The sequence below is a fragment of the Pimephales promelas genome, chromosome 7 (assembly GCF_988280905.1).
Source record: "Pimephales promelas chromosome 7, fPimPro1.hap1.1, whole genome shotgun sequence".
Taxonomy (NCBI): Eukaryota; Metazoa; Chordata; class Actinopteri; order Cypriniformes; family Leuciscidae; genus Pimephales; species Pimephales promelas.
This window is the reverse complement of record NC_142775.1, coordinates 14,578,370-14,592,546: the sequence shown is the minus strand read 5'-3', so window position 1 is coordinate 14,592,546 and position 14,177 is coordinate 14,578,370. Positions and strand designations below refer to the sequence as shown.

Below are 14,177 nucleotides of genomic sequence, written 5' to 3'. Positions count from 1 at the left end.
CTTTGGAATTTTTTAGGGAACTTATTATTCGTGTCACTTTAGCTTCGGATATTTCGTAAATCTTAAATACAGGTTTATCGTAATTTACAGGCACCATGGGTAATGGATTGATAAATTGATTATGTATCAGTGATGATACTGATGATACTGATTTGAAGATGATACTATTTGAGCCTCATCCTGTGTAATACTATTATTTATATAGATTTCAAAGTGCTGTTTATTACCACTATGATGTTTTCCTGTCAGCCTCTTTATGTTCTCCCATATTAGTTTGGTATTTCCCTTTCCTTGATCAATAACATTAAGATGCTTTTGCTTTCCTAATCTCCTTTTTTACCTTATTTCGTAGTCCTACAAACTTTAGTCTGTCAGTTGCTAATTTTGATTTTAAGGCAGCTTTCAATGCTGAGTCTCGTTCTTTCATCAGGTTATGCATGTCACTACTTAACCATGGAAGCTCTTTTTTTTGTGTTGTGGGGTTTAGTTCTCCTTAAGAAGTTATTCATTGTCCGTTGAATTGTGGAGAAAAAGATCTGACAGTCAGAGTCGACATCAGAGTAAGAAAGTAAGCTATTCCATTCTATTCCTTTAATTGCATTTTCAAAGTCATTTTGTTGTCCCTTGGGTATTCTAAGGTGACTAGGCTTATACATTAAAAATGAGGGTGAGTAAATAATGATGTTTTTGAGGGAAGTACATTTCGTTAAATATCATTATATGTACGAGAATGGTGTTTCAGATTTCAAAACAAACCTGCTCACAATATTACATTACAAAAGATGTTGAAGGGTTAACTAGAGAGGCTTTTGCCCCACCTCCCTCTCCCTCCCGTGTGAAAGAGGATCGGTATTTGCCTCACTCTTCTCCCTGCTTCCATAATGGCTGTTCGTTTTGCATTGAGCTCTGCAGAAAGGATTGGATTTGGTTTTCTGAGGCCCATAACAACAACCACGGACATCAGGAGAGGGGCAGTGGGTAATGCTGTTGCTTCTGTCACTGTTCAGGACAGCCATGGGAAGCTCAAGACTGTGGCTGACCTTCCAGAGATCACCACATATAGGATGTTGTACAGACTGATCTTTAAACGGTACTTGAATCGCATGCATGAGCTACAGGTAAAAAAAAGAAAACACAGCTGTTGTTTATTTATCATGTGACTGTGACTGCAAGACATTTAAATGATTTCTGCCTTCTTTTACGTACTCAGACTGTCAATGTTTTGCCTTTAAAGACACTGAATAGATAGAAAACAATTGTATAATTGAACACTTTCAAATAATTCAGTATACTTTTTATTTATTTGTTACTCTGAACCAATATGGAGGTGCATTGCAATTTATCTCAGAATTAACCAAAAAAAATGTCTTAACTTTTTCACTTGTTTGTTCTTCTCCTCTTGTTTTTCATCTCTCCAGTTATACGAAAAACGTCTTTATGGTCCCTTGTACAAAGTGAACGCTGGAAACTTCCAATCCATTTCAATAAACAGTGTGGACTTACTGGAGGAACTCCTTAGAAAAGATGAGAAGTTTCCTTGCAGAGGAGACATGACTCTGTGGACAGAGTACCGTGACATGAGAGGCATCGGCTACGGCCCTTTTACAGAGTAAAAATACATTGGCATTGGTTTCTTTATCCTTAACATGTTTTGCAAATGATACATTATGTAAGACTAGTTATGTCATGAGATTTTATGAGGTCAAAGTGCACTGCTAATGAAGTGGTGTGATGTTGTTTAAACTTATCAGGTTATGTTGTTTTTTGTTGCTGTTCTGAAAAGAGAATATGTTCTCCAACAGAGAAGGAGAGAAATGGTACAAACTGCGGTCAGTGCTGAACAAACGCATGCTGCATCCAAAGGACTCGGTTCAGTATGGAGATGTGGTCAATGTGGTGGTCAAAGACTTCATCAAACGGATTTACTATCTGCGGGAAATGAGCCCCACTGGTGATCTTGTACCTAACTTGACCAATGAGCTTTACCGGTTTTCCCTTGAAGGTATTTCCCCTTCAAAAGCAAAAATTGGTATCACGTTACAATAAGGTCTCATTTGTTAACATTTAGCTAATACCTTAGTTAACATGAACTATATGAGCAATGTTTTTTTACAGCACCTACTAACCTTTGTTAATGTTAATAAAAATACATTTGTTCATGTTAGGTCACAGTGTATTAACTAATATTACAACTTTTGATTTTAATAATATAATAGCATTATGATATTGGCCACAACACAAAGTGACAGCAAAATCAGTTGTACTTGTTTGTCTAGGGGGTTTATTAAACAATTGAGTAAATTACAACCACAAAAATAGGGAGATTAACTACAACAGAACAAAACATTGCAGGAAGACCAACAATAGGCGTGGTGGCTGGTAACCAAGTCTCTCACTCTCCTTTTCTCTCTCTGCACGAAGTGCCTCCCCAGCTAGGATTTTTTTGTTCTAAAAATGTTCTGAGAACATTACCATGCAGTGTTCTAATAATGTTTTCAGCGGGTAGTTTTCTTTTGGTTCCTAAAATGTTCTCTTAAAAGTTCTAATAACATTCTCTAAAAACATTCTAAATATGTTAAATGCTAACATTGTTAGAACATTATTTCCTGACGTTCTTATAACATTTTCAGCGGGTAGTTTTCTTTTTGTTCCCAGAATGTTCTCTTAAAAGTTCTAATAACATTGTCTAAAAACATTTTAAAATATGTTTATTGCTAACATTGTTAGAACATTATTCCCTAATGTTTTTATAACATTTTCAGCGGGTAGTTTTCTTTTGGTTCCTAAAATGTTCTCTTAAAAGTTCTAATAACATTGTCTAAAAATATTTTAAATATGTTTATTGCTAACATTGTTAGAACATTATTCCCTAATGTTTTTATAACATTTTCAGCGGGTAGTTCTCTTTTTGTTCCCAGAATGTTCTCTTAAAAGTTCTAATAACATTCTCTAAAAACATTCTAAATATGTTAAATGCTAACATTGTTAGAAAATTATTCCCCGACGTTCTTATATCATTTTCAGCGGGTAGTTTTCTTTTTGTTCCCAGAATGTTCTCTTAAAAGATGGCATAACATTCTCTATGAACACTCTGAAAATGTTTTGTGATGACCTTCTATAAAGGTTTAATCATAACATTTTTAAAACATTATCCCCTAACTTTCTTATAAAGTTTTTAGCGGAAGTTTATTTTTGTTCCCAAAATGTTCACTTAAAACCCCTCAAAAATGATTAGCTATAACATTGTTAAAGCATAACATTTTATTAATCTCATAACTAAAACATCAAAATCTAACAGGTTTATAAATGGCATCCACATAAATTATTAGAAGTTCTGCGTACAGTAAATGCCCAACATTACATGAAGAACTCAGTAAAGTCACTCATGCGTCTTGACTCCAGTGTTTGCTCAGAGCACTCATCATCAGTCTTTGCTTGTTTTGGTTCTTGCAGAAAAATAATCCAGGAATCTGTATTAATAGTAGTGTTCTACTATTCTCTCTTCTAGTTGTCCAGCTGCTCCCCCAGTTAGCATTGAGCTCTGTTCTCTGTGTGCACGGTAGAGTTTTTCCTCATAGCCTAAAAAAGAAGATCATGCAAAAGTGTAAACATAAAGAATACACATACATTAAGATCACAAGCAATATTGACATTGAAAACTTTCAAAATTAGCCAGCCTAATTAGCAGTCAGAAATTATGTAAAGACTAATTTATTGAAAGTATAAATATGATAAATTATGAGTATCTTTTTTGTTTCTGTAATTTAAAACATACTTAATCCATGTATCCAATATCTTAATCCAATAAAGTTTTAAAAATGGATATTTTTCTTACACAAATGCTTCGCTTTAAAAGGGCTTTATAACCCCGCCAGAGTCATGTGGTGGATTACTTTTATCATGGATGGATGCGCCTTGATAGACGGCCATTCACTGCCATTCTAAAAGTCAGAAGAGTCAGGACATTTTTTTAAATATAACTCAGATAGTATTCATCTGAAAGAAGAATGTTATATACACCTAGGAAGCCTTGAGAAACGCTCTTTCCAATTCATTAACGTTAACCTCTAACGTTATATGAATTACTGAAATATTATTAACTTTTACTTTCAAAAGACATTAAGATCACTTTTAAGTAAAAATACAGTATTCGTAGGCCTATGCATAGAACACAATACCGGCATTATAGTTGGCTACCTTGGTTGGTTGTAAATGGAGACTTTATTGTGTCATCGGTAAGTTAATCATCTTGAAACAGTCCGTTTGGAGTCTGCATTAAAACAAATCTAGCTGTTATTCAAAAGTAGCATACACTCAGATTTATTGCGACTGTCATACAATTCTAAGAAAGTAGAAAGTTAGGTCTAATACTGAAAGACATCAAGGATAAGAGAAAGCTATGTAAACTGAAAAAATACACACAAAAACTTACAGTTGTGAAAGAGTTCCGTTGACCAGGAGTTTTGTTGTTTTGGGCCAATGTGTCGCCAATTTAGACAACGGACATTCTGCGCCGAGTTCTTCAACGTTGCTTTATTTGCGCTGTTTGTCGAGTTCAAATGTTCTTACGTCATGGGAACATCGCGCTGTGATTGGTGGTTTTAAACGTTGATCTACAGCGACCTCCAATCAGCTTCTCATCTCTTGTAAACGCATTTGTCGCAACAGTTCAGTTCAGAGTAGCCTAATATATCCTCAAAACACTTTACGTATGCTGTTTTGACAATGTTCCTCTTTTATTATGGAAAATCATGCCATTATTCTATAGGTTAAAATAATTCTAAAATATGTTACCTAAACAGGTTCCTTAAAATATCCTTACAATTTTATGAGCTTTTGTTAACATATATTATGAGATTTTGTCATCTCAGGTAAATGTCCACAAAACATTTGATGAATGTTGTTTTGATAATGTTCCTCCTTTGTTATTGTGCCAATGATTTATAAAAGATAACAACATTTCGACAAAAAATCCTCAAAATGTATCATGCAAAATGTTTGTTAAAAAGTCAATTTAAAGGAATGTTTTATTAAAAACATTTTATCATCTCAGGACTAAATAATCCTCAAAACATTTTGCGAACGTTAATTTGATTATGTTCTTCCTCTGTTATTATGGTAGGCCTACATTCAATATTTTATGAAAGATCATTCTATAAACTTTTACCTCATCAACATCCTCAAAATGTTACATTTAAAACATTCTAGTTTTGTTAACACGTCACATTACAAGAATGTTTTATAAAAACATTCCATCATCTCAGGCCTCAATGATATCCTCAAAACATTTTTTGAACGTTGATTTGATAATGTTCCTCCTCTGTTATTATGGAACATTGTTTCAGTGTTTTATTGAGAACGTTGTAATATCTGTTATCTCAACAACATTCCGAAAACATCCTTAACATGTTACAGTGTTAATGTTTAAACACGTCACATTACAAACATTTTATTAAAAAACATTCCATCAACTCAGGCCTCAATGATATCCTCATAACATTTTGCGAACGTTGATTTGATAATGTTCCTCCTCCGTTTTTATGGGACATTGTACCAATGTTTTATTGAGAACATTGTAATATCTGTCATCTCAACAACATTCCGAAAACATCCTCAACATGTTACAGTGAAAATGTTCTAGTTTTGTTAACACCTCACATTACAAGAACATTTTATAAAAAACATTCCATCATCTCAGGACTAAATAATATCCTCAAAACATTTTACGAACGTTGATTTGTTAATGTTATTCCTATGTTTTTATGGGACATTGTTTCAATGTTTTATAAAAGATCATTCTACAAACCTTTACCTCATCAACATCCTCAAAATGTTAAATTTAAAACATTCTAGTTTTGTTAAACACGTCACATTACAAGAACGTTTTATAAAAAAACATTCCATCAACTCAGGCCTCAATGATATCCTCATAACATTTTGCGAAAGTTGATTTGATAATGTTATTCCTATGTTTTTATGGGACATTGTACCAATGTTTTATTGAGAACATTGTAATGTCTGTTATCTCAACAACATTCCCAAAACATCCTCAACATGTTACAGTGAAAATGTTCTAGTTTTGTTAACACGTCACATTACAAGAACATTTTATAAAAAACATTCCGTCATCTCAGGACTAAATAATATCCTCAAAACATTTTGCGAACGTTAATTTGATTATGTTCCTCCTCTGTTATTATGGGACATTGTTTCAATGTTTTATAAAAGATCATTCTACAAACCTTTACCTCATCAACATCCTCAAAATGTTAAATTTAAAACGTTCTAGTTTTGTTAAACACGTCACATTACAAGAACGTTTTATAAAAAACATTCCATCAACTCAGGCCTCAATGATATCCTCATAACATTTGCGAACGTTGATTTGATAATGTTATTCCTATGTTTTTATGGGACATTGTACCAATGTTTTATTGAGAACATTGTAATATCTGTCATCTCAACAACATTCCGAAAACATCCTCAACATGTTACAGTAAAAATGTTCTAGTTTTGTTAACATGTCACATTACAAGAACATTTTATAAAAAACATTCCGTCATCTCAGGACTAATAATATCCTCAAAACATTTTGCGAACGTTAACCTGATAATGTTCCTCCTCTGTTATCATGGAACATTGTTTCAATGTTTTATAAGAGATCATTCTACAAACCTTTACCTCATCAACATCCTCAAAATGTTAAATTTAAAACGTTCTAGTTTTCTTAACACGTCGCATTACAAGAATGTTTTATAAAAAACATTCAGTCATCTCAGGCCTCAATGATATCCTCATAACATTTGCGAACGTTGATTTGATAATGTTCCTCCTTTGTTTTTATGGGACATTGTACCAATGTTTTATTGATAACATTCTAATATCTGTTATCTCAACAACATTCCCAAAACATCCTTAACATGTTACAGTGACAATGTTCTAGTTTTGTTAACAAGTCACATTACAAGAACGTTTTATAAAAACATTCCATCATCTCAGGCCTAAATAATATCCTCAAAACATTTTGCGAACGTTGATTTGATAATGTTCCTCCTCTGTTATTATGAGATATTGTGCTAATGTTTTATTGAGAACATTGTTTAATCTGTTATCTCAGCAACATTCCCAAAACATCCTCAAAATGTTACAGTGAAAATGTTATATCTTAGTTTACATTTAACCTTATAGGAACATTATTTGAAATGAGAAAACATCCTTAAAACATTCTTTAAACATTGCATTCAAATGTTTTATTTAAAACATTAACCAAACCTCTAGGGAATGTTAGCCAAAGTTCTGAGAACGTTCCCTGTTAGCTGGGTCAGCTTTTAAAGGGTGTCTCTCCGCCCACCCGTTACCTGATCACACCGTCACACAATAACAAATGAAAAACATACTGCCGAGCAGCCATACATTAATAGAGGAAACAGCGCCACTACAGGTAATGGAGGAACGTAACATAAATGTAAAAAAAAAAATGCTGTAAAAGTGTTGCTCATTGTTCGTATTTACTAATATAGTGAACTAATGTTAACAAATGAAATCTTATTTTAAAATCAGACATTTGAAGACACACCTGGCTTGTCACAATTAATGGTAATTAGGAACCAACCACCTGACTCTACATCATGCAAGACTATGCAACATTAAACATTTCATTACAAGGGCAAAATGAAGTAATTCTTAAAAAATGCAACATAATTGCTTGAAAAATGCAATATTTGTAGACATTTTTCCCCACATAATATATTTTAGCATTAGCAAATATGGTACTAAATAATAATCTGTTATTTTTACTTGTCAATTTAAGCCATTTAAGCCATTTTTTTCTTCAGTGAGATCAAAAGAACGCCATTTATTTATTTTAATTAATGTGTCTTCATTACTGAATAAAAGTATTAATTAAAAAAAATATCTTACTGACCCCAAACTTTTGAACGATAGTGTAGAAGCAGATGCCTTCATCCATGACTTTATTTCTAATTCAAACTTAATCAAAAAGTTTAAAGTATTAAGGTATTTTTATTATTAAGTTATTATATTAAATTATAGTCTTTGCAGTATATTATCATTGTAATTAATGTGAATGCCAATTTATCATGGGTGCCAACTAATAGCATAATGTTTTCCATTTGCCCACAATAATATTCTGCCTGTTGCTTTTCTCATATAGGAATCTCATCTATTCTGTTCGAGACGCGCATTGGCTGCCTGGAGAAAGAGATTCCTGCAGAGACACAGGATTTCATTAATTCTATTGCACAAATGTTCACCTACAGCATGCCTGTGGTGGTGCTGCCCAACTGGACTCGCAGTTACTTGCCATTTTGGCGGTGGTACCTCAATGGCTGGGAGGGAATATTCAAATTCGGTGAGCTTGAGGCTGATTTATACTTCTGCGTCGGACCTATGGCGGAGCCTCTACGCTATAGACTATGCGTTGGTTTTCATTTATACTTATGCGTTGTTGACCGCATTGACGCGCAATTACACATGCAGAGGAAGCATGTGAAACACGGGGAGTGGTTCTAGCAGACCAAGCACAGTACTTGCGGTACACGTAGAATTGATGCGTTGTTACATTTTTGGAGAGGTGCACGTCAGGGTACGTGGCGAAGGGTACACACAGCCTACGGCGTAACTACGGCGTGAGTTCGACGCAGAAGTATAAATTGGGCTTTAGTTCACACATCTTTTTCAGATAAACTACAAGAGATACAGACATGTTGTGCAGTGTGATGATGTATTGTACTTGTGGATTATGCACAGCCGGAAAGATGATTGACATGAAGATGGAGGCCATTCAGAGGCGCGTGGATGCAAATCAGGAGGTTGCTGGGGAGTATCTAACCTATTTGCTTTCCAATGTAAAAATGAGCAGTAAAGATGTTTATGGAAGCATTTCTGAGCTTCTGTTGGCTGGAGTGGACACAGTAAGAAAAAAGTACTCTATCTTTGACTGTTTAAATAATATATATAAGAGTTTTAAAATGATAGGACATAAGGCTTTGTTTCTTTTCGCGCTCTAGACCTCCAACACCATGTTGTGGGCATTGTATCTCCTCTCAAGAGATCCAGAAGCTCAAGAGGCTCTGTATCAGGATGTAACCAGAGTCTTAAAGGGCGACAGAGTCCCAACAGCACAGGAAGTGAACAACATGCCTTACCTCAAAGCTGTCATCAAGGAAACACTAAGGTGGGGGATTATGTTGTGAACATACATCGTATTTGAGAAACCAAATGAAAATCTGACAGTGGCCAACCAAACAGCAAATTCTGGATATATAAATTGCATATTATAATCTCTTTGCACATGTAATCTACTGTGCAGGATGTATCCTGTGGTGCCCATGAATTCTCGTCTTATTGCAGAAAATGATGTTGTCATTGGTGGACACTTTTTCCCAAAAAAGGTAAATTGTTCACATGTTGTTTGGAAGAAAAGAGGAGTTGCCAATTTAGAAATTAACATCACTAAATCAGCTGTTTTTTTTAACAGACAACATTCACTCTGTGCCACTATGCAATCAGCCGTGATGAGAAAGTCTTTCCAGAACCACGGAAGTTCAAACCTGACCGCTGGCTCCGAGATGGCAGAACAAGACCCAACCCATTTGGGTCAATCCCATTTGGCTTTGGAGTCAGAGGCTGTGTTGGCCGGCGCATTGCTGAATTGGAGATGCATCTGGCTTTGGCAAGGGTAAGCGAAACGTCTCGGGTTATTTAGCAGTAACCCTGCTCCCTGAAAAAGCGGGAACAAGATGCTGCGCTTAGCTCTATGGAAACACTTTTTCGTTTGACAATCAGTGAAGTAAGTGTACAAACTCTGACTTGCTTCACTGGTTAGTGTGGTGAACGTAAGACTGAAGAGCATGGACAGGACAAAGTTGGTGAAGTTTCTCCTTGTTGCAATCCAGAAGGATCACTTCAAAAAAGGAGAGATAAATACCTTTACATTGCAAATGATCTGAGCTTTATTTTACATTCTTCCTCAAAATGAGCCAAGAATCGACCATCTAAAGCCACAGGTATCGACGCGAAGGACAAGAAACTGCTACAAAGTCCAAAGTAGCCCCAAATCAGACTCTTGCCGACAGGAAACAGGCAGCTTTTGTAAGGAACGAAGAACACCTGCGCGCCGGTGCTCCTAATCACGCCGCAATCAGCCAGTCACCAGCAAACAAGACAGATGCACAAATACACAAAACAAGGAACGGCCGACAGGGAGGTCACACTTCTGCTCCTTAATTGTAAATGGTGGAGGGCAGAAAGCTCAAAAAGTGACCAGGTGAACGGCGGAGAATGGAACCTTAGGCAGGTAGTCAGGATGAGGATTGCAGATAATTTTCACCATTCCTGGGGAAAGTCTAAGCAAGATGGTGAGGTCGACAGAGCTTGCAAATCTCCAATTCTCTTTAGTGAAGTGATTGCCTTCAGAAAACACATTTTTAGGATCAGAAATGTGTCATGGGCTTACTCTAGAGGTTCAAAGATAAAGATGTTCCCAATCAGTCCCTCAAGGACTATAGCTAGGTAGCTAGGTCCCATGTGGGAACTTTGATTCTAACGGGCGGCCTCAGTCGCCTTGCACCTAGAATGAAGCCGGCGATCAGAGGGTGTTTCCCGACTGATACCCCATCAACCAGGGCACAGCAAGCTGATAAGGCGGCCACATACACCCTGAAAGTGGCGGGGAATGTGTCTGCTAATAATTTCTCTTGCAGAAACTCCAGCACTGAAGCAACTTGGTAGGGAACTGGTTCCATGTGATGTACAGTACACTACCACTCAAAGAACACCCCATTTAGTGCCCTAAGCCCTAGCACTAAGAAAGGTCTCAATATCTTCGTCTGAAAGCCCGGTGTCCCTCACCTAATACCCTTCAGGGGTGATAACCACATGAAGATTCCACAACTCAGGCCGGGGATTAAATATTGTCCCCTGTCCTTGCGACAGAATGTCCCTCCTGTTTGGTATTGCCCAGGGCAAGCCGTCAAGGTGGGATATTAACTCTGCGATCCAAACTTGGTTTGGCCAACACAGCGCTATCAGTAAGAGGCAAACTTTGTTAGAACTCCCAGGAGCAGCGCAATCACAGGAAAAGCATACAGGCGCATTCTGGGCCATGCATGTTCCATTGAGTTCAGATACAGGGGGGGCTGGTTGGCTCAGAGAGAAGTAGAGGGGACATTGCACTGTCAAGACAAGAACTTTTCCTGAGCCTAAAGCAGAACCTGTTGCGCTAGCTTGTTCAGATGGTGCGAATGCAGGCCACCCTGGCGATTTTTGTTGGAGACTACAGTAGTGTTGTCCACCTGCACCAGTACATGGTAGGCTCTTAGCTTCTGGAGTAAGTACTTTAGAGCCAGAAACAGAGCCATCAATTCAAGACAATTAATGTGACCTTGCCTGATATTTCCTAGGGTGTCCAAAATGGTCTCGACATAAGCGGAAGACAGCGGTGCCCACATGGTGACCGAGTCCCATATGTCTCTTCTTTGCGTTGAGTCTCAGACCTAGAGAGGACAGATGATCGGGGGTGTCATCAAGGACGACATCTTGATGTTAAAGCACAAGCTCTTTAGATTGGGCCAGTATCGGCCATAGTCTATGAAATTTAAAATGCGGATGCCCTGGAGTCGCAGCGAAGCCAAAGCTGCATTTCCATGCATTTCGTGTATGTGTGGGGTGACAAGGCTAGGCCGAAAGAAAGAACCTGATATTGATAAACTTCAAAGTACCGACTGTAATAGCCTGACTGTCTCTCTGGGAGGGGAACACGTTCTATGGCCCTGTCCAGAAGAGATTGCAGCTCTTGTGACATGAAATGTACCCTCTCCGGTTTGATGGTTGTAGGGACCACGCCGTTAAAATGCGGGGTAGAACATGAATTGTATCCTGTAACACTTTCCTACAGTCAATCAGACCCGAGAAGAGATACCGGGCACTAACTTCCACGCTGCCACGTTCAAGGTCAACCAAAGCACCCATAGAACAGTCGATGGTACACACTGTCTGCTTGGTCACATTGAGAGACAGGTCTGTTGCCTGACAAAGCACGGAAAATGACTCTTTGTCGATGGTAGAGCCCGCACTCAGGTGTTTGATCAGGTCAGCCTGGTTTGCCTGTAACATCACTATGGTGTGCGACCTGCTGTGTGAAACGCTTTCCCCACAAGCATGGAGGTCATTCTGCACGGCTTAGTGGGGAGAGTTGGTTTCTTAAGTGATGATGCAGACACAGGTGAGAGTTAGCCCACGAGCATTGCTTTAACGAGGCATTATCTTATAAACAGGAGCCGCCACACCCATGATAGTCGAATATATTAATGTCGAAGGTCGCGCAATGTGTAAGGTTTTCCCCATGAGCAGTAGATCTCGTCATGGAGGTCCTTGAAGAAGGGTAGAGATTGTTTTTGTGACCTTTACTTCTGGCCACTGCACAGAAATATGTCCTTTTAATTTTGAGCGTCTGGGAAATCTTCTTCCTGTTGCCAATCCAGCTGTAACCTGGCCACGGCGCAAGTCACCACTTCGAGTAGCTCTTCTTGCTCTTTGTAATAACGCGGGGTGTGCTCGGAAGTGGTGAACTCAAGATCCATATCACAAGAAACAAGAGAAGAACTGCCCTCTACCAGAACCGAAGAAAAGCTGCCGCACGCTTCGGAGTCAGGCAGAAGGACATCATAATCTGGAGAGAGACAGAGAGAGAGATACAGACAGACCTGTCTCTCGCCCCTCCCCCAGATCATCATGAGTGCCCCATAATCTCAATGTAGGTGCTGGCCCTTGAAAGGAAGTAAAGTTAGCGGGAAGCGCTTTAACTGTGAACAACTCAGTGCTTGCAAACGCACTGGTCCAATGGACGGGCAGCATGCTCTTCCCCGAGACAAACAAAGCAGAACTGATGTGTGTCGAGTTCAGGCATGGGCTGTGAACACAAAAACTTACTCTGTATGATGCTCATAATCATTTTGAATTTAAGAAAAGACTTCTCAGTAATTTAAACAGAAGATAGCCAGAGAGCTTGAATCACACACACACGACACACACACACTATGGCTCTGAAAACAAAGACAGTTGAAGGTGCAGGTGCACCTGCATCACATCTAATTATAGCCTCTGACCAGCATACACTCCAGTGACATCACTGTCAGAGGTCATCAAGTTCAAAGCCAAATTCTTTGCCGTGTTTACACACATAATTTACAGATGGTCACATGAAGACATGTTCCCACTGCAAAGCGCAGCATTGAGAGTTGCTTTTGAAAGGGAACAGACATATTTACTTTTTATTTTGTTATAGACAGTTCTATTACATTTATATATTGTGTTTTTTGATTTTTGATTGAATCTTTTCATTCCAGCTAATCCAGTTGTTTGAAATCAGACCGGACCCAACTGTTGGTGAGGTTCAGTCACTCAATCGCACAGTGCTTGCGCCAGACAGAAAGGTTAACCTCCACTTTGTGGAGAGACCGAAGATACATTCTGAAGCATAGCTAAAGAAGACCACTGTTTCAGAAAGACATAAGCTGTATGTATACATTTGAAAATTATTAGCTGAAGTGAATCATGTGAATATGTCAATTTCTTTATCTTCATTTGATAATGATTCTGTTGTGCTTTGGAATATGCAATATAAAGGACCCTGTATTACACTGTGAAAAATATTTTTTTCCCTTCCTATTTTATATAGCTTTTGCCATTAAATTGTTCTTGTGCATTGTATTTCATTATGCTGATATATATGAATCTTTAAGGATCTTGAATTAAAAAAAATAAATGAAATCCAAAATATTTTTGTTTTATTATTGTTCAGCATCAGTGTAAGAGGATATTTATAATATGTATATCACTGATAACAGGAACTGATAGAAATTAAACAAATTACATTATGTAACAAATGTAATTATAATATATCACCTTTGACAAATAGATTTGTATATATCATAGACTGTAAAAAAAGGTATATATATATATATATATATATATATATATATATACACACACACACACACACACACACACACGCACCTAAAGGATTTTTAGGAACACTTGTTCAATTTCTCCTTAATGCAATTATCTAATCAACCAATCGCATGGCAGTTGCTTCAATACAATTAGGGGTGTGGTCCTGGTCAAGACAATCTCCTGAACTCCAAACTGAATGTCAG

At 37.5% G+C, this 14,177-nt stretch overlaps 1 protein-coding gene and 1 long non-coding RNA gene across 3 annotated transcripts; one reads left to right on the top strand and one right to left on the bottom strand.

The window, feature by feature from the left end:
* The first annotated feature begins 261 nt into the window (after nucleotides 1-261).
* On the top strand, nucleotides 262-13,800 carry LOC120461533 (sterol 26-hydroxylase, mitochondrial). The gene is made up of 9 exons (XM_039649757.2): nucleotides 262-1,118; nucleotides 1,419-1,609; nucleotides 1,803-2,002; nucleotides 8,174-8,371; nucleotides 8,770-8,933; nucleotides 9,030-9,196; nucleotides 9,332-9,413; nucleotides 9,500-9,700; nucleotides 13,368-13,800. The coding sequence occupies exons 1-9, from the start codon at nucleotides 882-884 to the stop codon at nucleotides 13,500-13,502; spliced, it is 1,575 nt and encodes a 524-aa protein (XP_039505691.2). The 5' UTR covers nucleotides 262-881; the 3' UTR covers nucleotides 13,503-13,800.
* Nucleotides 3,285-4,530, bottom strand: LOC120487719 (uncharacterized). Of its 2 annotated transcripts, XR_016169264.1 has the most exons (4): nucleotides 4,433-4,530; nucleotides 4,198-4,270; nucleotides 3,836-3,941; nucleotides 3,285-3,579 (listed from the first exon to the last, which is right to left on the bottom strand). It is a non-coding gene; the product is annotated as an uncharacterized LOC120487719 (long non-coding RNA). The 2 variants fall into 2 exon arrangements; XR_016169263.1 differs by having other exon boundaries at nucleotides 4,198-4,527.
* Nucleotides 13,801-14,177: the final 377 nt, after the last annotated feature.